This window comes from Scyliorhinus torazame, chromosome 8 (assembly GCF_047496885.1).
Source record: "Scyliorhinus torazame isolate Kashiwa2021f chromosome 8, sScyTor2.1, whole genome shotgun sequence".
NCBI classification, from domain to species: Eukaryota; Metazoa; Chordata; class Chondrichthyes; order Carcharhiniformes; family Scyliorhinidae; genus Scyliorhinus; species Scyliorhinus torazame.
This window is the reverse complement of record NC_092714.1, coordinates 31,466,874-31,489,540: the sequence shown is the minus strand read 5'-3', so window position 1 is coordinate 31,489,540 and position 22,667 is coordinate 31,466,874. Positions and strand designations below refer to the sequence as shown.

The 22,667-nt window shown below is 43.2% G+C and overlaps 1 protein-coding gene across 1 annotated transcript in view; it reads left to right on the top strand.

The window, feature by feature from the left end:
- The window catches only part of LOC140427719 (bromodomain and WD repeat-containing protein 3-like), a 236,332-nt gene that overhangs the window by 12,696 nt on the left and 200,969 nt on the right, over nt 1-22,667 (top strand). Inside the window, exons 6-9 of the mRNA XM_072513258.1 lie at nt 14,997-15,095; nt 15,191-15,351; nt 20,433-20,654; nt 21,266-21,366. Coding sequence (XP_072369359.1) covers nt 14,997-15,095; nt 15,191-15,351; nt 20,433-20,654; nt 21,266-21,366 — 583 coding nt within the window. The remainder of the gene's footprint in view (nt 1-14,996; nt 15,096-15,190; nt 15,352-20,432; nt 20,655-21,265; nt 21,367-22,667) is intronic.

Sequence of the window (22,667 nt, the reverse complement as noted above, 5' to 3'; positions counted from 1 at the left end):
TTCTGATCTCCGCATTGTCCCACTTGCTGCTCCGTTCCTTCTTGGCCCATTTCAGGACCCTCTCTCTGTCCGTAAACCGGTGAAATCTCACCACCATCGCCCTTGGCGGCTCTTTTGTCTTGGGCTTCCTCGCTAGCACTCGGTGCGCCCCATCTAGCTCCAGCAATCCCGGGGGGTCCTCCGCACCCATCAGCGTCCCGATCATTGTGCCCGCATATGCCGCGGCATCGGCCCCCTCCACTCCTTCTGGGAGACCCAGGATCCTCAAGTTGTTTCTACTTGATCTGTTCTCCAGGTCTTCGAGTCTTCCTGCCCACGTCCTGTGCAGCGCCTCGTGCCGCTCCACTCTCTCCGCCAGGCCCACGAGCTCGTCGTCGTTCTCACTCACTTTTTCCTGGATCTCCTGAATCTTCACCTCTTGGGCTTTCTGGGTTGCTCCAAGTTTTTCCACCATTGCCAGTATAGGCGCCACCATCTCCTTACGCAGCTCCTCGAAGCAGCACTTGATGAACTCTTTTATCTCCTCTCTGTCCATGGGCGCCACCATTTTGTTTTTTTCTTCTTTCTTCTCCCGTTGCACCAGGGCCGCTTTCCTCGCCGTTTCACTGCGGGTCCGGTCCATGCAGGTCTGTAGGGGACTTCCTCCGTTCTTCCCCACGGGTTGATTTTTTTTTTTTTAAAGGTCCGTTGGGGCTCCGTTAGCGGGCCCAAAAGTCCGTTTCTGCGGGAGCTGCCGACTCGCGCGGCTTAGCTCCGCATCGCCGCGACCCGGAAGTCCTCTTAAATGCACTTAATGTTGGCGAGTCCACTACTGTTGCAGGCAGGGCATTCCACGCCAGTACTACTGTAGTGAAGAACCTACCTCTGACATCTCTCTTATATTTATCGCCCCTCAATTTGAAGCTATGTCCCCTCGTGCTAGCCATCACCATCCGAGGAAAAAGGCTCCCACTGTCCACCCTATCTAATCCTCTGATCATCTTGTATGCCTCTATTGACACCTCTTAACCTTCTCTCTAACGAAAACAGCGTCAAGTCCCTCAACCTTTCCTCATAAGATCTTCCCTCCATACCAGGCAACATCCTGGTAAATCTCCTCTGCACCCTTTCCAATGCTTCCACATCCGTCCTATAATGCGGCAACCAGAACTGCATGCAATACTCCAAATGCAGCCACACCAGAGTTTTGTACAGCTGCAACATGACCTCATGGCTCCGAAAATCAATCCCTCTACCAATAAAAGCTAACACACCGTACGCCTTCTTAACAACCCTCTCAACCTGGGTGGCAACTTTCAGGGATCTATGTACATGGACACCGAGATCCCTCTGCTCATCCACACTACCAAGAATCTTACCATTAGCCTAGTACTCTGTATTCCTGTTACTCCTTCCAAAATGAATCACCTCACATTTTTCTGCATTAAACTCCATTTGCCACTTCTCAGCCCAGCTCTGCAGCTTACCTATGTCCCTCTGTAACCTGCAACATCCTTCCGCACTGTCCACAACTCCACCGACTTTAGTGTCTTCCGCAAATTTACTCACCCATCCTTCTACGCCCTCCTCCAGGTTATTTATAAAAATGACAAACGGCAGTGGGCCCAAAACAGATCCTTGTGGTATACCACTAGTAACTGAACTCCAGGCTGAACATTTCCCATCACCCACCACCACCTGTCTTCTTACAGCTAGCCAATTTCTGATGCAAACCGCTAAATCACCCTGAATCCCATGCCTCCGTATTTTCTGCAATAGCCTACCGTGGGGAATCTTATCAAACGCTTTACTGAAATCCATATACACTACATCAGCTGCTTTACCTTCATCCACCTGTTTGGTCACCTTCTCAAAGAACTCTATAAGGTTTGTGAGGCACGACCTACCCTTCACAAAACCGTGTTGACTATCTCTAATCAAATTATTCCTTTCCAGATGATTATAAATCCTATCTCTTATAATCCTTTCCAAGACTTTGCCCACAACAGAAGTAAGGCTCACTGGTCTGTAGTTACTGGGGTTGTCTCTACACCCCTCTTGAACAAGGGGACAACATTTGCTATCCTCCAGTCTTCTGGCACTATTCCTGTAGACAAAGATGACTTAAAGATCAAAGCCAAAGGCTCAGCAATCTCCTCCCTAGCTTCCCAGAGAATCCTAGGATAAATCCCATCTGGCCCAGGGGACTTATCTATTTTCACACTTTCCAGAATTGCTAACACCTCCTCCTTATGAACCTCAAGCCCTTCTAGTCTAGTAGCCTGAATCTCCATATTCTCCTCGACAACATTATTTTTTTTCTGTGTGAATACTGATGAAAAATATTCATTTAGCACCTCTCCTATCTCCTTGGACTCCACGCACAACTTCCCACTACTGTCCTTGACTGGCCCAACTCTTACCCTAGTCATTCTTTTATTCCTGACATACCTATAGAAAGCTTCAGGGTTTTCCTTGATCTTACCTGCCAAGGACTTCTCATGTCCCCTCCTGGCCCTTCTTAGCTCTCTCTTTAGGTCATTCCTGGCTAACTTGTAACTCTCAAGCATCCTAACTGAACCTTCACATCTCATCTTCACATAAACCTCCTTCCTCTTGACAAGTGATTCAAGACTTTAGTAAACCACGGTTCCCTCGCTCGACCACTTCCTGCCTGCCTGACAGGTACATACTTATCAAGGATGCGCAGTAGCTGTTCCTTGAACAAGCTCCACATTTCACTTGTGCCCATTCCCTGCAGTTTCCTTCTCCATCCTATGCATTCTGAGTCTTGCCTTATCGCATCATAATTTCTTTTCCCCCAGCTATAACTCTTGCCCTGCAGTATATAGGGCTAAGGAAAATCCCAAGGCTTTTTACATGTCCATAAAAAGCAAGAGGGTAGCCAGGGAAAGGGTTGGCCCACTGAAGGATAGGCAAGGGAATCTATGTGGAGCCAGAGGAAAAGGGTGAGGGACTAAATGAATACTTTGCATTAGTATTCACCAAAGAGAAGGAATTGGTGGATTTTGAGTCTGGAGAAGGGTGTGTAGATAGCCTGGGTCACACTGAGATCCAAAAAGACGAGGTGTTGGGCGTCTTGAAAAATATTAACGTAGATAAGTCCCCAGGGCCTGATGGGATCTACCCCAGAATACTGAAGGAGGCTGGAGAGGAAATTGCTGAGGCCTTGACGGAAATCTTTGGATCCTCACTGTCTTCAGGGGATGTCCCGGAGGACTGGAGAATAGCCAATGTTGTTCCTTTGTTTAAGAAGGGTAGCAAGGATAATCCAGGGAATTACAGGCCGGTGAGCCTTGCGTCAGTGGTAGGGAAATTACTGGAGAGAATTCTTCGAGACAGGATCTACTCCCATTTGGAAGCAAATGGACGTATTAGTGAGAGGCAGCATGGTTTTGTGAAGGGGAGGTCGTGTCTCACTAACTTGATAGAGTTTTTCGAGGAGGTCACTTAGATGATTGATGCAGGTAGGGCAGTGGATGTTGTCTATATGGACTTCAGTAAGGCCTTTGACAAGGTCCCTCATGGTAGACTAGTACAAAAGGTGAAGTCACACGGGATCAGGGGTGAGCTGGCAAGGTGGATACAGAACTGGCTGGGTCATGGAAGGCAGAGAGTAGCAATGGAAGGGTGCTTTACTAATTGGAGGGCTGTTAATAGTGGTGTTCTGCAGGGATCTCAGTGCTGGGACCGTTGCTGTTCGTAGTATGTATAAATGATTTGGAGGAAAATGTAACTGGTCTGATTAGTAAGTTTGCAGACGACACAAAGGTTAGTGGAATTGCGGATAGCGATGAGGACTGTCAGAGGATACAGCAGGATTTAGATTGTTTGGAGACTTGGGTGGAGAGATGGCAGATGGAGTTTAATCCGGACAAATGTGAGGTAATGCATTTTGGAAGGTCTAATGCAGGTAGGGAATATACAGTGAATGGTAGAACCCTCAAGACTATTGAAAGTCAGAGAGATCTAGGTGCACAGGTCACTGAAAGGGGCAACACAGGTGGAGAAGGTAGTCAAAAAGGCATACGGCATGCTTGCCTTCATTGGCCGGGGCATTGATACAAGAATTGGCAAGTCATGTTGCAGCTGTATAGAACCTTAGTTAGGCCACACTTGGAGTATAGTGTTCAATTCTGGTCGCCACACTACCAGAAGGATGTGCCGGCTTTGGAGAGGGTGCAGAAGAGATTTACCAGGATGTTGCCTGGTATGGAGGGCATTAGCTATGAGGAGCGGTTGAATGAACTCGGTTTGTTCTCACTGGAACGACGGTAGTTCCAGGGCTGTTTTAGCACACTGGGCTAAATAGCTGGCTTTTAAAGCAGACCCAGGCAGTCCAGCAGCACGTTCAATTCCCATACCAGCTTCCCCGAACAGGCGCCGGAATGTGGCGATGAGGGGCTTTTCACAGTAACTTCATTGGAAGCCGACTTGTGACAATAAGCGATTTTCATTTCATTCAGGTTGAGGGGCGACCTGATAAAGGTCTATAAAATTATGAGGGGCATAGACAGGGTGGATAGTCAGAGGCTTTTCCCCAGGGTAGAGGGGTCAATTACTAGGGGGCATATGTTTAAGGTGCGAGGGGCAAGGTTTAGAGGAGATGTATGAGGCAAGTTTTTTTTACACAGAGGGTAGTGGGTGCCTGGAACTCGCTGCCGGAGGAGGTGGTGGAAACAGGGACGATAGTGACATTTAAGGTGCTTCTTGACAAATACATGAATAGGATGGGAATAGAGGGATACGGACCCAGGAAGTGTAGAAGATTTTAGTTCAGTCGGGCAACATGGTCGGCGAGGGCTGAAGGGCCTGTTCCTGTGCTGTACTGTTCTTTGTATATACTTATCCCTTTCCATCGCTAAAGCAAACTTAACCAAATTGTGGTCACTATCACCAAAGTGCTCACCTACCTCTAAATCTAACACCTGTCCTGTCAGGAAACCCTCCTGCACACATTGGACAAAAACAGACCCATCTAACGTACTCGAACTATAGCGTTTCCAATCAATATTTGGAAAGTTAAAGTCCCCCATAACAACTACCATGTTACTTTCGCTCCTTTCCAGAATCATCTTTGCAACCCTTTCCTCTACATCTCTGGAACTTTTCAGAGGCCGATAAAAAAACTCCCAACAGGGTGACCTCTCCTTTCCTGTTTCTAACCTCAGCCCATACTACCTCAGTGGACGAGTCCTCATCAAACGTCCTTTCTGCCACTGTAATACTGTACTTGACTAATAATGCCACCCATCCCCCTCTTTTAGCACCTTCCCTGAGCTTACTGAAACATCTGAATCCCGGAACCTACAATAACCATTCCTGTCCCTGCTCTATCCATGTCTCCAAGATGGCCACAACATCGAAGTCCCAGGTACCAACCCATGCTGCAAGTTCACCCACCTTATTCCGGATGCTCCTGGCGTTGAAGTAGACACACTTTATACCACTTTCCTGCCTGCTGGCACACTCCTGCGACCATGAAACCTTACTCATGCCCTCACTACTCTCAACCTCCTGTACACTGGAGCTACAATTGTGGTTCCCATCTCCCTGCTGAATTAGTTTAAACCCTCCCGAAAAGCATTAGCAAATTTCTTCCCCAGGATATTGGTACCCCTCTGGTTCAGATGTAGACCATCCCGTTTGTAGAGGTCCCACCTACCCCAGAATGAGCCCCAATTATCCAGGTAACTGAATCCCTCCCTCCTGCACCATGCCTGTAGCCACGTGTTCAACTGTTCTCTCTCCCTACTCCTTGTCTCGCTAGCACGTGGCACGGGTAACAACCCAGAGATAATAACTGTTCTAGCTCTAAGATTCCACCGTAGCTCCCTGAATATCTGCCTTACATCCCCATCCCTTTTCCTACCTATGTCGTTGGTACCTATGTGGCCCACGACTTGGGGCTGCTCCCTCTCCCCCGAAAATACGATCCGAGACATCACAGACCCTGGCACCTGGGAGGCAACACACCAACCGCGAGTCTCTCTCGTTCCCACAGAACCTCCTATCTGTCCCCCGAACTCTGGAGACCCCAATGACTAATGCTCTACTCTTCTCCCCCCTTCCCTTCTGAGCAACCGGGACAGACTCTGTGCTGGAGATCTGTCCCCCATGGCTTAACCCTGGTAAGTCCCAGTATCCAAAGTGGTATACTTGTTACTAAGGGGAACGACCACAGGAGATCCCTGTACTGGCTGCTTCCTCCCAGCCCCTCTCATCGTCACCCATCTACCTTCATTCTTTGGAGTAACTACATCCCTGAAGCTTCCATCTTATGACCACCTCTGCCTCCCGAATGTTACGAAGTTCATCCAGCTCCAGTTCCCTAACACGGATTTTGAGGAGCTGGAGATGGATGCACTTCCCACGCGTGAAATCAGCAGGGACACTGACTGTGTTCCTCACCTCACATTCTGGGGAAGGAACATTGCACTGCCTTCCCTGCCATCCCCTCGAGATAACTTACGGATAAAACAGGAAAAAGAAAGAAAGGAAGAGCTTACCAGATATTCGCTCAACTCCTTAGGTTCGAGCTGGTGGAAGGGTCGGGGACACTACAAGTGTAGTGTCTCGGGTTTAGGAACCGCCCAACCTGTATACAGGTACTACACACCTTCCCAGAACTCCCCACGGCTGACTTCCGGTTTCCTGCTGCTCTGAAAGAAAAACAACTCCAAAGAAAATAAGTTTAAAAACAAAAATTCAGCTTACCTTCAGCTCTCCTTACCAAAATATCGCTCCCCTTTCTGCCTGCTCCGCTGGAAGAATATTCAAATACGATTCCAGCTCTTTTTTGAAAGCTCTTGTGGAATCCATCTCCACCACTCTCCCAGGCATTCCAAACTCCAACAACTCTTGAGTAAATAAGTTTCTCCTCATCTCACTCCTAGCTCTCTTGCTGACCATCTTGAAATTGTGACCCCCCTAGTCACTGACATGCCAACTAGTGGAAACTGAATATCCTTCTCTCCCCTGTCAAATTTGTTCAGAATTTTGAACACCTCAATAAGATCACTTTTTAATCTTTTCTGGTCAAGGTGAATAAGCCCAATTTCTCCAATCGTTCTTTGTTCCTCATTCCTGGTATCATTCCAGTAACTCTCCCCCTGCACTCTCTCCAGGACTAACATCCTTCTTTAAATAAAGTACCCATAACTGAACACTACTCCAAATGTGGTCTGACCAATGATTTGTAGCGGTGTAGCATCACTTCTTTGTGTTTATACCCGATGCCTCTACTTAGTTCCCAAGGATCCTATAAGCCTTCTTAACTTTTTCAACTTGCCTGACCACCTTCAGAGAATTATGCACTTGAACCCGAGTTCCCTCTGCTCCTGTACCCCCCTCAAAATTGTACTATTGAGCCTATATTGTCACACCCATGTCTCTTCTACCAAAATGCATTACCATTACCGAACATTTTGCTGCATTAAAGTCTGTCTGCCCGTTTGGTCAACTTGTCAATGTCCCTCTGAAGTCGCTCAGAATCATTCTCTCAATTTATTATTCTCCCCAGCTTAGTAAATTTAGAGATTTTTCCCTCCACACCCTCTTCTAAATCATTTATATAAATCAGAAAAAACAAGCATCCCAACACTGAGCCCTGGGGAGCCACTTTCAACTAGCCTCCGGTCTGAGAAATGCCATCTGTACTTGCCCTCTTTCCTAGCCCGTAGTCAACTTCTAATCCATACTGCCAAGGACCCATCAATCCCAAACATTTTTAATTTGCTAACCAACTTGCCCCATGTGGCACCGTATCAAATGCTTTCTGAAAGTCCAAATATACAACATCCACAGCACTACCTTAACTGCCTGTGTCACCTCGTCAAATAACTCAATTACATTTGTTAGACATGCCCTGCCCTTGACAAAGCCAAGTTGACTGTCGAATATTAACTTATTTTTCTCCAAGTGTTTTTCTAATTGTTTTAGCACAGCCTGCCATCTTTTGCTTTTTAAAAAATAAATTTAACGTACCCAATTCTTTTTTTTCCAATTAAAGGGCAATTAACGTGGCCAGTCAACCTATCCTGCATATCTTTGGGTTGTGGGGGTGAGACATGGGTAGAGCATGCAAACTCCACACAGACAGTGAACCGGGATCGATCCTGTGTCCTCGAAGCCTGTGAGGCAGCTGTGCTAACTGCTGCACCACCGTGCCACCCCTCCTGCCATCCTTTCCTTATAATTTTTCTTAGCCTTCCTTATTCTAGCCTTAGCCTCTCTCCTGCATATGAGATACTCTTCCTGATTCTATTATTATTCTGGCATGCATTATACCAAATAAGATCACTGCTCCCTTCCTGTTTCTCACCTCCAACCATATAGATTCTAATTCAGGAACTGCATCTCGTTCAAGGGCCACAATGCTATCTTTGACCAAGCCTGCTACAACTCCTCCGTGTTTACCCACCCTGTTCCTGCTAAAAACCTTATAACTCAAGATGTTAAGTATCCAGTCCTGTTCTGGCTTGAGCCATTTTTCTGTCAATGCTACGATGTTAAATCCCCCTAGAGCAATTTTTGCCTTCAGTTCTCCAATTCTGTTCACTATACTGCATGCATTTACATACAACCCTGTCTTATCTTTCTTGCCCTTTGGGAGGCGACTATTTCTTGGTTCACTGTCAATTTGAGCCTTCCCTCACTTCCTTTTCCTTAGTAAGAAGTCTTACAACACCAGGTTAAAGTCAAACAGGTTTGTTTCGATGTCACTAGCTTTCGGAGCACTGCTCCTTCCTCAGGTAGGATCAGTGCTCCGAAAGCTAGTGACATCGAAACAAACCTGTTTGACTTTAACCTGGTGTTGTAAGACTTACTACTGTGCTCACCCCAATCCCAACGCCGGCATCTCCACATCATTCCTTTTCCTTGTTTCCCATCTTCTCTCTTTTGCGCTCACTGGTACTTCTAAAACTAGGCCCATTATTGAACCCACCCCCCTGCCTCAAGTTTAAAATCTACCCTCACTATGCTGTGGTGTGCACCATTTTACCATGTTTTCATGACATCCTGTTTCTCCCTTGTTCTCTGGGTTAGGGTTATAGAGGCATCGAGTTCTGTCTTAATGATTATAACAAATGAATTATACTACTGTTCTCTCTTCCTCTGTATTCATGTCTACTGAGCCTATTTTTTTGCTTGCTGTGTTGTATCATTCTTGTGGTTTTGTTGCGTTGTTTGTCGAAATGTAAAACCTTTGTAAACATACTTTTAATGTGCGACAGAGTGGCACAGTGGTTAGCACTGCTGCTTCACAGTGCTGAGGACTCAGTTTCAATCCTGGCCCCGGATCTCTGTCCGTGTGGAGTTTGCACATCCTCCCCGCGTCTACATGGGTCTCACCCCCACAACCCGAAAAGATACGCAGAATTGGTGAATTGGCCATGCTAAATTGCCCCTTAATTGGATAAATAGAATTGGACACTCTAAATTTAAAAAAAAACATATAAACATACTTTCAAAAAAGTCTTCGCTGCAAACTGAGCATTGGTGACCAAAACTGAAAAAAACCTATGAAACTTAGTTTCGTGGCAAAATCTTTTTGTGGCTTTCTATTTTTTCTATGCTTAAAATTGACTCTGGATCAAATGAGAGTAGTAACAGTTGTTTCTCACTATGGAGAAAGTGTTTAGTGGCGGCCCCTAGGGGTCTTATAAGGCTCTTATGAAGTACGTTAGGATATTTTATTACATTAATAGTGCTATATAAATATATGGTTTCCCAGGGATTGGTGTTGGAATAACAAAATTTTGATGTACGCCAACAACCTGGACATAATTTAAGTTTGAAGATGACAGGAAACCCTGGAAATCTAGACCGCCGCGAGGAAGAGACAGGTGCTGAAATAGGCAGATCAAAATGTAATACACTGAAGTGATTCATTTTGGTGGGAAAAGAAAATTTTGATTACATAGTATAATTTTATAGGATCAAAGAAATCTGGTGGATGTATATGCACAAGTACGCAAGGTCTTTTGACTTTAACGAAGAGGTGTAATGTAGAAATGTTATACTAAATCTTTATAAAACACTGGCTTTGCCACAGTTGGAAGATGTAGCCAATTCTGGACACCACTCACTAGGAAGCATATCGAGGCCTTTGAGAGGGTGTGGAGGCGATCTGCTACAATAATTCCAGGCATGCAAGAGTTGGGTTATGTGGCGCGACTGAAGCAACTATTTTCCTTGGAACTAACAAGGTTAAGGGGAGATAGAGGTGTTCAAAATAACGAAAGATTTTGATAAGAATAAACACCTAGTTCCAGTGGTGGGATGGTTGTTAACTAGGGGACAGAGTATTACATTAATGACAAAAGAGCCACAGACAACATGATTGAGTTGTTTTGTTGTGGCATGTGTTGTCTGCAAGGGTGGTGGAAACTGATTTCAAAAGGGAGTTGAATAGCGACTTAGGAAGAAAAAAATACGGGTTATGGGGAAAGAGCAGGAGAATGGGACTAATTGGATAGCTCTTTCAACAGGATCAGCACAGGCATGATTGACTAAATGGCCTCTTTATGCTATGACATTCTATGATTCTATGCAAGTTTGATGGTGAGCTGGGCAGACCATGGATGCAACCTAATATTTACCTGTTTGTCTAGTCCACGCTACATTAAATACTGAGCCATCAGGAAAACTGGTGAAGCACTTGTATGTCATTGGATTGGTTCTTGTATTTATGGTAAGGGTTGGGAAGCACTGCATAATGTGAAGAATATCAATTATATTCCTGTTTTGGATGATCAAAAGTGAATAGATTGTCTTCGTACTTCAGTTCTTGTAATTACTTTATTTTAAAATTGTACATTTGATCCAACATGAGGGAAGTACTGACTCAGATTCTGTCTTTTCTCTCATGAGACTGCTTTTGCAAGTGATGTTTACTGGTAGCTCAGGTTGTTGATGCTTAATGCAGTGTTCCACTCGTATAAAAATTAAAGGAGGCATACAATATTTATAGCTGCATATTATTCCTCTGAGAAATTAACAACCTATAATTATTTGCATACATGTGCAGAACTGGTCTAAAATCTTAATTTCTCTTGTACCATCCTCCTTTGTAACCTGATTATCAACCATATACTTGTGCCTCTTTCCTGGACGCTCCTGTTTTTCCAAAATAATACATTATTTGTCTAATGGTTGCTGTTGGATATCTGTAGCCCCATTAAACTCTGAATAATTTGTTGCTGATTTTATTTTCATTTTGGTTATTGACGAGCTATTTAAGTACTGTTTTAAGTGAGCATTCAGCACATCATGCTTCTGTTGTTTCTGGCTTTGGTTTAGGGTATATTCTTTTGTGTAATTTACCCTAGTGATTGAAAATCTGTATGATGTGACGGTGTTTTAAAATATAGTTCACCAACAAAATGAACCATATAATAACTAGAGAATCAATAGTCTAGTAGTTGAGGTAGATATTTGGCAGTTGCCTGGGTATAGCTTATGAGTATGGTATTGAACCATGTAGTCTGGGAAGGTTCCAGTCCCTGGTCTTTACTGAAGGAGCTGCTTTTAAACTGAGTACTGAACAGGTGTGACAGACATAACTGAATGACGACTGAATACCTAATGTAAAGACATTGCGACCAGCTTCTTGATCCACATTGCTGCTCTGGCTAAGACTAAGCCATGGAATTGGGATTGAATTTGATATTTTTCTTAGTTATGATGATTCATTATTACACTGCAGGCATTTGTTTCTTTCATTTTTGAAGTAAAAATTGCTTATGACTAAAGATATTTGATATCTTTGTCACCGGAGGGTGACAAAGACAGGTTGTGTGTGGCTGTCTCCAACCCTTTTGAAAGCATGACAACCAGTTCTTTTTTCTAAATTCAGCCGGGAATTCATTCCCAGCTTCCTCTGAGAGACCGGGCGCAAGGATACACATTCTCCGACCCCCATCTCCCTGAATAAAACAGGATGCAGCAAGATTTCTCAGGACTATAAACTGCCCTATCAACTGACTGGATTCTCTTCTGCGCTTCATCCATTCTCTTTTCGGATATCTTGCAATTAATTAAAGTAAGCACCAATAATCTGTGCCAGGGAGCCAAAACAGTTGTTCACAACATATTCTCAATGGCAGCCATCATCTCTACGCTGAAGCGCAAGTCGCTCACCAGCGAAACTGCGTCCCACCCCGGCCATCTCAGACCGCCTCAATCAAACTAGGATTTTCTTTGATTTAACTCTGCTCCCCATTGTCAAATTTTAAAAAAAATCTAAATTTCGAGTATCCAATTCATTTTTTCCAATTACTGGGCAATTTAGTGTGGCCAATCCACCTAGCCTGCACATCTTTGGGTTGGGGCGAACCCCACGCAAACACTGGAGAATGTGCAAACTCCACACGGACAGTGACCCAAAGCTGGGATCAAACTCGATGCTAACCACTGTGCTGCCCTTCCATTGTCAAATTTTAACCAGGATCTTCCAGGAACATGCACAGGTCATAGACTTCAGGATCAAATAATTATGGGTTGTGCATCAGGATTTTTAAAAAAATTAAAAGATGAACTGTGCTAGAGCTCGCGAAAAAGCAACCGCTCTCGTGCTTATATGTGACCGTCGAAAGAATTTTCAAAAACAAATTATTTCATGTGATGGGAGAGTCACTGGCAAGATCAGCATTTATAGTCCATCCATAATTGTCCTTTAGAAAGTGGTAAGAACTTTGCGAATCTGCTTCAGAATCAAAAACATTTTTCTTGTACTATGCTTATAAATTTTGGGGTCTAATTTTTTGAAGAAGTCTAGTTTATCTCACATATCTTTGCTCACCTGGATGGTTGTTACATGAAGATTTTGACCAGTAGTGTTCTGAGGTAAAAATACTAATTTCAATTAGTATTTTAAAAGCTCTCTAATTTGGTAAGTTTTCCCAAAATAAATGCAATCCACAAATTGGACTCTCCGTTTCGTTTACCTCTTTTTGTTGATATAGAAATATACACAAATTCTGTTTTAATTGTCCTTCCAAATATGGACAGTGAGCTTTGAGCTATGGCACTAGGGTGATACTGGAGGGAGAAATAGATTAGTAAATTATATCAGGAGGTGTGGTTTACCATGGGCAGTATATTGCTTTAGGTCTTTCCCATAAATCATTTGGCGTCCGTGCACTAAATATATCTTGCAATAGGTGTTATCCACATCTTCTGTTATGACGTTTGTGGTACTTGTTCCATTGGTGCAATAGCAATGAATTTAGCCGTGGTAATGTTACGAATGCATGTTATAAGGAATTTCAGCACCTTGAAATGTGTGTTTTAAGCATGATTTGACTTATTATTATGCATCTTATTTAAATCCATTATTAATGTGGGCTAAACAGCTGGCTTGTAAAGCAGAACAAGGCCAGCAGGGCGGATTCAATTCCCGGACCAACCTCCCCAAACAGACAAGTGGGCTTCAATGAAGCTACTGTGAAAAGCCTCTAGTCGCCACGTTCCGGCGTCTGTTCGGGGAGGCTGTTACGGGAATTGAACCCGCGCTGCTGGCATTGTTTTGCATTACAAGCCAGCTGTTTAGCCCACTGTGCTAAACCAACCCCTCCTGTGCATATTCGTATTTAAATGTAATTAGTGCTAATTCTGTTAGTTATTTTAACTTTTAAGCTAGCTGCTCCCATTTTTGAGTCAAAATGTATTTTAAACTGGTTATTTTTATATATTAAAGAAGATTAACTTAATTTGTTAACAATGCGTTTCAACTACCTTTTTGTAGTCAAGTTGCCCAGACTTCAAAACTTAACAATATGGTTTGCGCACTTGCCTAATCATTTTAAAAGAAACAAAATGGTCCATTCCTGGTCCTCCTAAGCCAAAACCTGTGATTCAGTTAGAAGTTGTGTAGAGTAGTGATTCAGTTCAAAGTTGTACAGGACAGCACATTCTGCCCTTGATAAACTGGAAAACTAGTAGTTGCTTTTTGTTTTTAAGTGTTTATTGATGAGCAATCACATGCCAAAATCACAAAAAGCATTGCATAAAAAATCTGCTCATGGGCTACATATGCCTTTGCTCATGTAGGAGCAATTGGACATCTAATTCCCCAATCTCCAGCTTACTACCATATCCTTATACAGGCTGACTTACTGCTCAATGTTATGATGTGTTCCCTGTTTTTAGGCCAGCGATCTCCTTAGACAGTTATCATGTCCTTGACTCATTCATTCTGAGTCCACTTTCCTTCCTGAGTGCCATGTCCTAGATTTGATTCTTCTACGTTCCCTTCCCCTGGTCCCTGCCAAATGTACCAGGCTACCTTTCTACTTAAACTTCTGTTATGTTAAACTTCATGCCACCAGTGTGCATTACTCTTTCAAAAATTATGTTTGTTTATAATATGGATGAACATGTATTAGCTTGGACGTCTACAGTTTGATGTGACTTCCTTAGTAATGTGATAAAACTTGTGTTGACCAGTCCTGGTTAAAGCAAATAAACAGCATTTATGTTTAACTTGTTCTACGTAGCGTTTAACAAGTCAAAATCCAATTTTTTTCTAATTTGTATTGGTCTGCATGCCCTATTCCAGCATAAAACTTTAAAAACAAATGAAGAGTACCCAATTCTTCTTTTTTCCAATTAAGGGGCAATTTTGCGTGGCCAGTTCATCTACGCTTCACATATTTTTGGATTATGGGGGTGAGACCCATGCAGACATGGGGCGAATGTCCCCAATGACCCGGGGCTGGGATCAAACCCAGTTCCTCGGTGCCGTGAGGGAGCAGTGCTAGCCACTGTGCTGTCCCATCATAAAATTGTTAATCTGGAATTAGTTATTTAAACAGCATAAAAATCAGTTGTGGCAAATATATTTGCAATCTATGGTAAGCCTAAGCATTTCCATTTAAATACTTGAATGCACTTTGAACAAAAGAAAAGTAGTGTTCACAAATTTCCTTGTACCTTGTCTGAAGTACTTTTGGCAGATTTATTAACAGTGAAGCTTCTTCTCTTGATTTAAGATTGCAAGCACGTCATATGGAGAGGCTCAGCTTTTGCAGCCCTTCATAGAGGAAGACCACCAGAAGTACCCATTACATATGGGAGTCCACCTAGTGTTGGTAAGTGTGAGATCAATGCAGTTCTGCTGTCATAATGCTCTGTTGTACTGGAGGTTTCTCAGAAAATTCAACCTTGCACAAAATTATTATTACAGTGGAGGTTGTCCGTGGCAGACGGTTGACAGGAAGTGGACGTTTTAGTTCCATTTTTCCGGCCAGTACCTATCAGCATATAAAGATGCACCGCAGGATTCTAGGACATCTGTCTTCTGTGTACTGCATTGCTTTTGATCGCACAGGGCATAGGATTTTTACTGTAAGTACTGATTTTCTGAGGACATACTTATTTTGTGTTCTGCTTTAAATTTTGTTCAGTTGATAATTGAAGATGTTTGCATATCAAAGAGTGTGGCATGTTACATGTCTGAAACAGACCTGGAATGTTGTCGAGGAGAGTACTGAGATTCGGGCTACTAGACTAGAAGGGCTTGAGGTTCATAATGAGGAGGTGTTAGCAATTCTGGAAAGTGTGAAAATAGATAAGTCACCTGGGCCGGATGAGATTTATCCTAGGATTCTCTGGGAAGCTGGGGAGGAGATTGCTGAGCATTTGGCTTTGATCTTTAAGTCATCTTTGTCTACAGGAATAGTGCCAGAAGACTGGAGGATAGCAAATGTTGTCCCCTTGTTCAAGAAGGGGAGTAGAGACAACCCAGGTAACTATAGACCAGTGTGCCTTACTTCTGTTGTGGGCAAAATCTTGGAAAGGTTTATAAGAGATGGGATGTATAATCATCTGGAAAGGAATAATTTGATTAGAGATAGTCAACACGGTTTTGTGAAGGGTAGGTCGTGCCTCACAAACCTTACTGAGTTCTTTGAGAAGGTGACCAAACAGGTGGATGAGGATAAAGCAGTTGATGTGGTGTATATGGATTTCAGTAAAGTGTTTGATAAGGTTCCCCACGGTAGGCTACTGCAGAAAATACGGATGGCATGGGATTCAGGGTGATTTAGCAGTTTGGATCAGAAATTGGCTAGCTGGAAGAAGACAATGTGTGGTGGTTGATGGGAAATGTTCAGACTGGAGGCCAGTTACTAGTGGTGTACCACAAGGATCTTTTTTGGGGCCACTGCTGTTTGTCATTTTTATAAATGACCTGAAGGAGGGCGTAGAAGGATGGGTGAGTAAATTTGCAGATGACACTAAAATCAGTGGAGTTGTGGATAGTGTGGAAGGATGTTACAAGTTACAGAGGCACATAGATAAGCTGCAGCGCTGGGCTGAGGTGGCAAATGGAGTTTAATGCAGAAAAGTGTGAGGTGATTCATTTTGGAAGGAATAACAGGAAGACAGAGTACTGGGCAAATGGTAAGATTCTTGGCAGTGTGGATGAGCAGAGAGATCTCGGTGTCCATGTACATAGATCCCTGAAAGTTGCCACCCAGGTTGAGAGGGTTGTTAAGAAGGCGTACGGTGTGTTAGTTTTTATTGGTACAGGAATTGAGTTTCGGAGCCATGAGGTCATGTTGCAGCTGTACAAAGCTCTGTTGCGGTCGTATTTGGAGTATTGCGTGCAATTCTGGTCGCCGCATTATAGGAAGGATGTGGAAGCATTAGAAAGGGTGCAGAGGAGATTTACCAGAATGTTGCCTGGTATGGAGGGAAGATCTTATGAGGAAAGACTGAGGGCCTTGAGGCTGTTTTCGTTAGAGAGAAGGTCAAGAGGTGACTTAATTGAGGCATACAAGATGATCAGAGATTGGATAGGGTGGACAGTGAGAGCCTTTTTCCTCGGATGGTGATGTCTAGCACGAGGGGACATAGCTTTAAATTGAGGGAAGATAGATATAGGCCAGATGTCAGAGGTAGGTTCTTTACTCAGAGTAGCAAGGGCATGGAATGCCCTGCCTGCGACAGTAGTGGACTCGCCAACACTAAGGGCATTCAAATGGTCATTGGATAGACATATGGACGATAAGGGAATAGTGTAGATGGGCTTTAGAGTGGTTTCACAGGTTGGCGCAACATCGAGGGCCGAAGGGCCTGTACTGCGCTGTAATGTTCTATGTTCTAATTTACATATCTTAGTCTCTGGCAGCTGCAAGAGAAATTTGACCATTTGAGACATTTGACCATGAAGTCAGAGATGGCACATTTCAGCTGCTGGAGGAAGTGCTGCTGAAAATATTTGGCTGCCTGCCAAAGCTGTTTAATGTGATCTCTTCATGACAACGTGATTGTTAAGGTCAGCGATGGCGGTGCAACATTGGAACTGAGGTTAAGTAGGCTGGGCCGATACTCATTGGAGTTTAGAAGAATGAGAGGTGATCTTTTTGAGACATATAGGAATCACAAGGGGGCTTGACAGGGTAGATGCTGAGAGGATGTTTTTCCTTGTGGGAGAGTCTAGGATCAGAGGACATAATCTTCGGGTAAGGGGGTGCCCATTAGACTGAGATGAGGAGTAATTTCTTCTCTGAAGATAGTGAATCTGTGCAATTCTTTACCGTAGAGAGTTGTGGAGGCTGAATCGCTAAGTACATTGAAGACTGAGATAGACAAATTTTTAATCAGAAAGGGAATCGCGGTTTATGGGGATAAGGTGGGAAAATGGAATTGAGGATTATACCAGATCAGTTGTGATCTCATTGAATGGTGGAGCAGACTCGATGGGCTGAATGGCCTACTTCTACGTCTTATGGTCTAACCCTTTGAGATATGCAGTGGGGTCAACCAGGGTTGTGTTCTCGTACCGACACTCATTGGCATATTCTTCTCATTTCTGCTAAAATATGCCTTCAGGTGATCTATGGAGGCTGTCCACTGACATACCAGAACATACAGAAAGCTATTCAGTCTTGCTCGGCTGAGATCCAAGACTAAGTCAAGTCCTCATCAGAGAGTTAGTTGCTCTATTCTGACGATGTTGCTCTGGCATTCCATTTTGAGAAACAGTCAGCAGCAAATGGACAAACTCTCTCGTGCCTGTAAAGAGTTTGGTTTGATCATCAACACCAGGAAGGTAAATGCTATGCTCCAGGAACTTGCCATGCGCCATCTAACAGCAGTGACAATGTGATGCTGGAGGCTGTTGTCAGCATCACATATCTAGGCTCTGCAAACATCAGCCACCGGTCGCTTGACACTGAAATCAACACACTCATCACAAAAGCTGCAGCTGATATGTTCAAGCTGAGTAAGAGAGTGTGGAACAACAGCATTCTGAATTCACCAAGCCTGCATCCTGAGCGTGCTCTTTTACAATAGTGAGACCTGGACAACATATGCTTGGCATAAGAAGTCTGAACAGTTTTCACCTTCGCTGTCTCAATCTTGGCTTTGGCACCTCTTGGAATGAAGAGGTCACTAACTTGGAGGTCTTGCAACTTTCTAATTCCATCAAAATGCAATCATTACTAAACCAAAGATGACTTTGTGGCTCGATGGATGACTGCATGAATTCAAAAACGTTTTGTGCAGTGAATTGGACGCTGGATTACAATGTCCTGGGCTCCCATAACTCCACTGCAGGACACCTGCAAATTAGATATGAAGATGGTGGCATTGACAACTGGAACACCATCAGCAATGGCTATCGCCTTGGAGGCTGACTGGTGGGACATTAGAAGATGCAAATGGAAAGCACATCTGGCCGAGAAGAGAGCAAAGAAAACTGGCAAGCAAAGACTGCCAAGCAGGAGTGAGCCTCCTGAGCCACACCAGGTGATGTTTAACATGTGAATTGACCACCAAGGTGCAAACCATCACTTTTAAGTGATGGAAGGTTGCCAGTGAGCAAGGCATACTGACAAAGGTTAATGTTACCGCTGTCCCACATGCTAAACTGCTGCATTTATTCTGTGAAGGTGAAGTACTGAGCGGAAAGCCAATGGTTTTTAGACAGGAAATCTAAGAATTTTTAAGGATTCCGATTTGATATCATTTGGTAACTTTTTTTATTCTTTCATGAATGTGGGCATCGCTGGATAGACCAGCATTTATATTGCTCATCCATAAGGACATGTCTGCACGTTCTCCCTGTGTCTGCGTGGGTTTCTCCCGGGTGCTCCAGTTTCCTCCCACAAATGCCGAAAGACGTGCTGTTAGGTGAACTGGACATTCTGAATTCTCCGAGTGTATCCGAACAGGCGCCGTTGTGGGGAAACTGGGGGATTTTCACAGTAATTTCATTGCAGTGTTAATGTAAGCCTACTTGTGACAATAAAAGGTTATTATTACTACATCCTTTAAAACGTACCTGGATGAGCACTTGGAATGCCATAACATTCAAGGCTATGGGCTAACTGCTGCCAAGTGGGATTTGGTGGGCAGGTCAGGGCCTTTTCATGCGACGGTGCGGACTCGATGGGCCGAAGGTACTCTTCGGCACTGTGGTATTCTGTGAAATGGCACTAGCTGGATAGCTATTTCAGAGAACTAGCATGGACACAGGAGGCTGAATGGCCTCCTATGCTGTAATCATTCTACGACTCTATAATTTATTTTATGCAATCTACATGAAATTTGACTAGTTGTCCTGAACCTTGGGGTCACTCTTGCTTTCCGTAGCTGTAATTGGTGGAATCCTAAATTAACTTCTGATCTTTGCCTGGTTTCACTTGTGACTATGGTTTTGGAGAGTATCTTGAGATATGTTCACAATACCTCAAGATGGGAAAGTATAAACACTTGAAATAGACATACAAGGCCATCCTTGTTTCATGAATTCTAGTCACAGTAATTTTGGCATCAAGGAAAAGCACATTCTTTTTTGAATTCTTGCTATAGCTAGTTAGTTGCCTTAACTGAAATCTCAAGGCTTCTTTTCATATTTTCTTGTAAACTTGCTTTCTGGGCATCAATGAAAATTATAATTTAGTCTTTTGCTTATTAGCATTAGTAGTGGCTGGAACACCTAATTAAGGTTTGATTTGAGCTCCATATTATAGATAAAAATGAATAGTTCAAAATAAATTTTACACTTGTAACAAAGTTTTCATTTGCTGCTCTCGTTTTTTACCGTGCAAAACTCTGTGTGGGATCTATAGTTAATATGCAAAGTTACATTACTTCATTATGTTATATTGCTGCAGTAGCTTAAAATTGTCTGAGGTGTACATTTTAATTGGAAGGACGGAATATTTTTTTTTCTTTGGAAGGATAGAAAATTGAGTGATGTTATGTACAGGAGGGTTTGAAAGTCACAATATTTGGGTTGTGGAGGTGAGACCCACACAGAGACGGGGAAAATGTGCAAACTCCTCACGGACAAGGGGCCGGGATCAAACCTGGGCCCGTGGCTCCGTGAGACAGCAGTGCTAACCACTGCACCACCGTGCTGCCTCATTGAGAAGATTATAAAGCAACATGTTAAAAGATTGATTATGTTCCAGGGCTCTGATGACTGTCTGGTGAAAATCTGGGCCACACACACTGGTCGATTACTCTCCACCCTACGTGGCCACTCCACGGAGATTTCTGACATGGCTGTGAATTATGAGAACACTATGCTGGCTGCTGGCAGCTGTGATAAACTAATTCGCGTTTGGTGCTTAAGAACGTGTGCCCCAGTAGCTGTGCTTCAGGGACACACCGGATCCATTACCTCTCTACAGGTAATTTTAACAAAATAGGTATAAATGTTCTTAAATTTGTAATCTGGTCATTCTTGCAATCAGAGATTTCAAAGGCTATAACTGTTTCCTTAATTCTGCTACTGTGCTTTTGATGTCATATTTTCATTATGTTGATGGCAAAATTATGGAAATGTTTTTTGACCTTATCTTAGCAAGTTGTCAAGACCCCTGAAAGAGTTCAATTCTGCTTTTCACAGTTGCAAAGTATGCATTTATTTATGTTTAAACCTTGGACAACTTATTGTGAATCAATTCCAAAAATGAAGTGACAATGAAGGAGCCCGAAACCACATTTCTGCATATAAGTTTAAAATGCTAGTCATTGCATGCGCATGCACCATTTTAGTCTGCTACTGAACACCTAGATGCTGTTTGCATTAAAACTCAGATTTTTGTCAAGTTTATTAAATGCAACTGTCTTAAAATACAGTTGGAAATATAGTTGAACTGTACAAATGTCAAGACTATTTGCATGAATCTATTTTTGTGAAAAATGTCATAACGGAAGAATGTTTATTTTTGCTTGTGTAATCAACTTCAAATGAGTTTTCAAATATGATTGTGGTACCTTCTTTCTACGTTTATTCCAGTTTAGTCCGATGGGCAAAGGTTCTGTAAGGTACATGGCGTCTACAGGATCTGATGGGAGTGTTTGTTTTTGGCAGTGGGATCCAAACACTCTGAAATTCACGTAAGTTTTAAACGAATCATTGAGAAATATTTATTAAATGAAAAGCGCTTATTGTCACAAGTAGGCTTCAATGAAGTTACTGTGAAAAGCCCCGAGTCGCCACATTCCAGCGCCTGTTCGGGGACAGGAATTGAACCCGCGCTGCTGGCCTTGTTCTGCTTTACAAACCAGCTGTGCTAAATCAGCCCCAAAATGAAGATAATTGTAGTTGCTTTTTGCCAATCCTTTACTTATAGAAGTAAAATTGCAAAGAACTGACTTTAGAATTGAGGATTTCTTTGTTAATACTGAAACAGGTTTGTGGTAGTTGCTTGAACCTAGTTTTGCTAACATTTGAACTTCTTTAAAACTCCAATTTTTACAATTAGAAAACATAGGGACATTCCATTCCTTTTGTTTTAAACTTTGTCTTCTGTTTAATTGCCTATTTTTTAGGTGTTCTCAGTGTTGCAAATTGTTAAATTAATATTTTTATAGTGATTTTAAATACTTGTTATTTTTAAAAAGGTATTGATGTTTTCCATTCATTTTCATTGCTATGATACTGTACGACATTTCTGAGCTGTGTCATGCTAGCAATGCAAATTTTAATGCGGCTGTAAAGCTTTTAATTATCCATCATAATTGGGACTCGTTTGATGGCTGGAAGGAATGAGTAGATGATGAAGAATCTCCCATGTTTTCTAATTTGCAAACTATTGTTCCCATGCCTGCTGACAGTTTCTGCTCCCACTAGTACTTGAGCAAGATGCTGTTTTTCTCCCCCCCCCCAAATAGTAACATAGAACGTAGAACATTACAGCGCAGTACAGGCCCTTCGGCCCTCGATGTTGCGCCAACCTGTGAAACCACTCTAAAGCCCATCTACACTATTCCCTTATCGTCCATATGTCTATCCAATGACCATTTGAATGCCCTTAGTGTTGGCGAGTCCACTACTGTTGCAGGCAGGGCATTCCACACCCTTACTATCTGAATAAAGAACCTACCTCTGACATCTGTCCTATATCTATCTCCCCTCAATTTAAAGCTATGTCCCCTCGTGCTAGACATCACCATCCGAGGAAAAAGGCTCTCACTGTCCACCCTATCCAATCTCTGATCATCTTGTATGCCTCAATTAAGTCACCTCTTGACCTTCTTCTCTCTAACGAAAACACCCTCAAGTCCCTCAGCCTTTCCTCATAAGATCTTCCCTCCATACCAGGCAACATTGTGGTAAATCTCCTCTGCACCCTTTCCAATGCTTCCACATCCTTCCTATAATGCGGCGACCAGAATTGCAGGCAATACTCCAAATG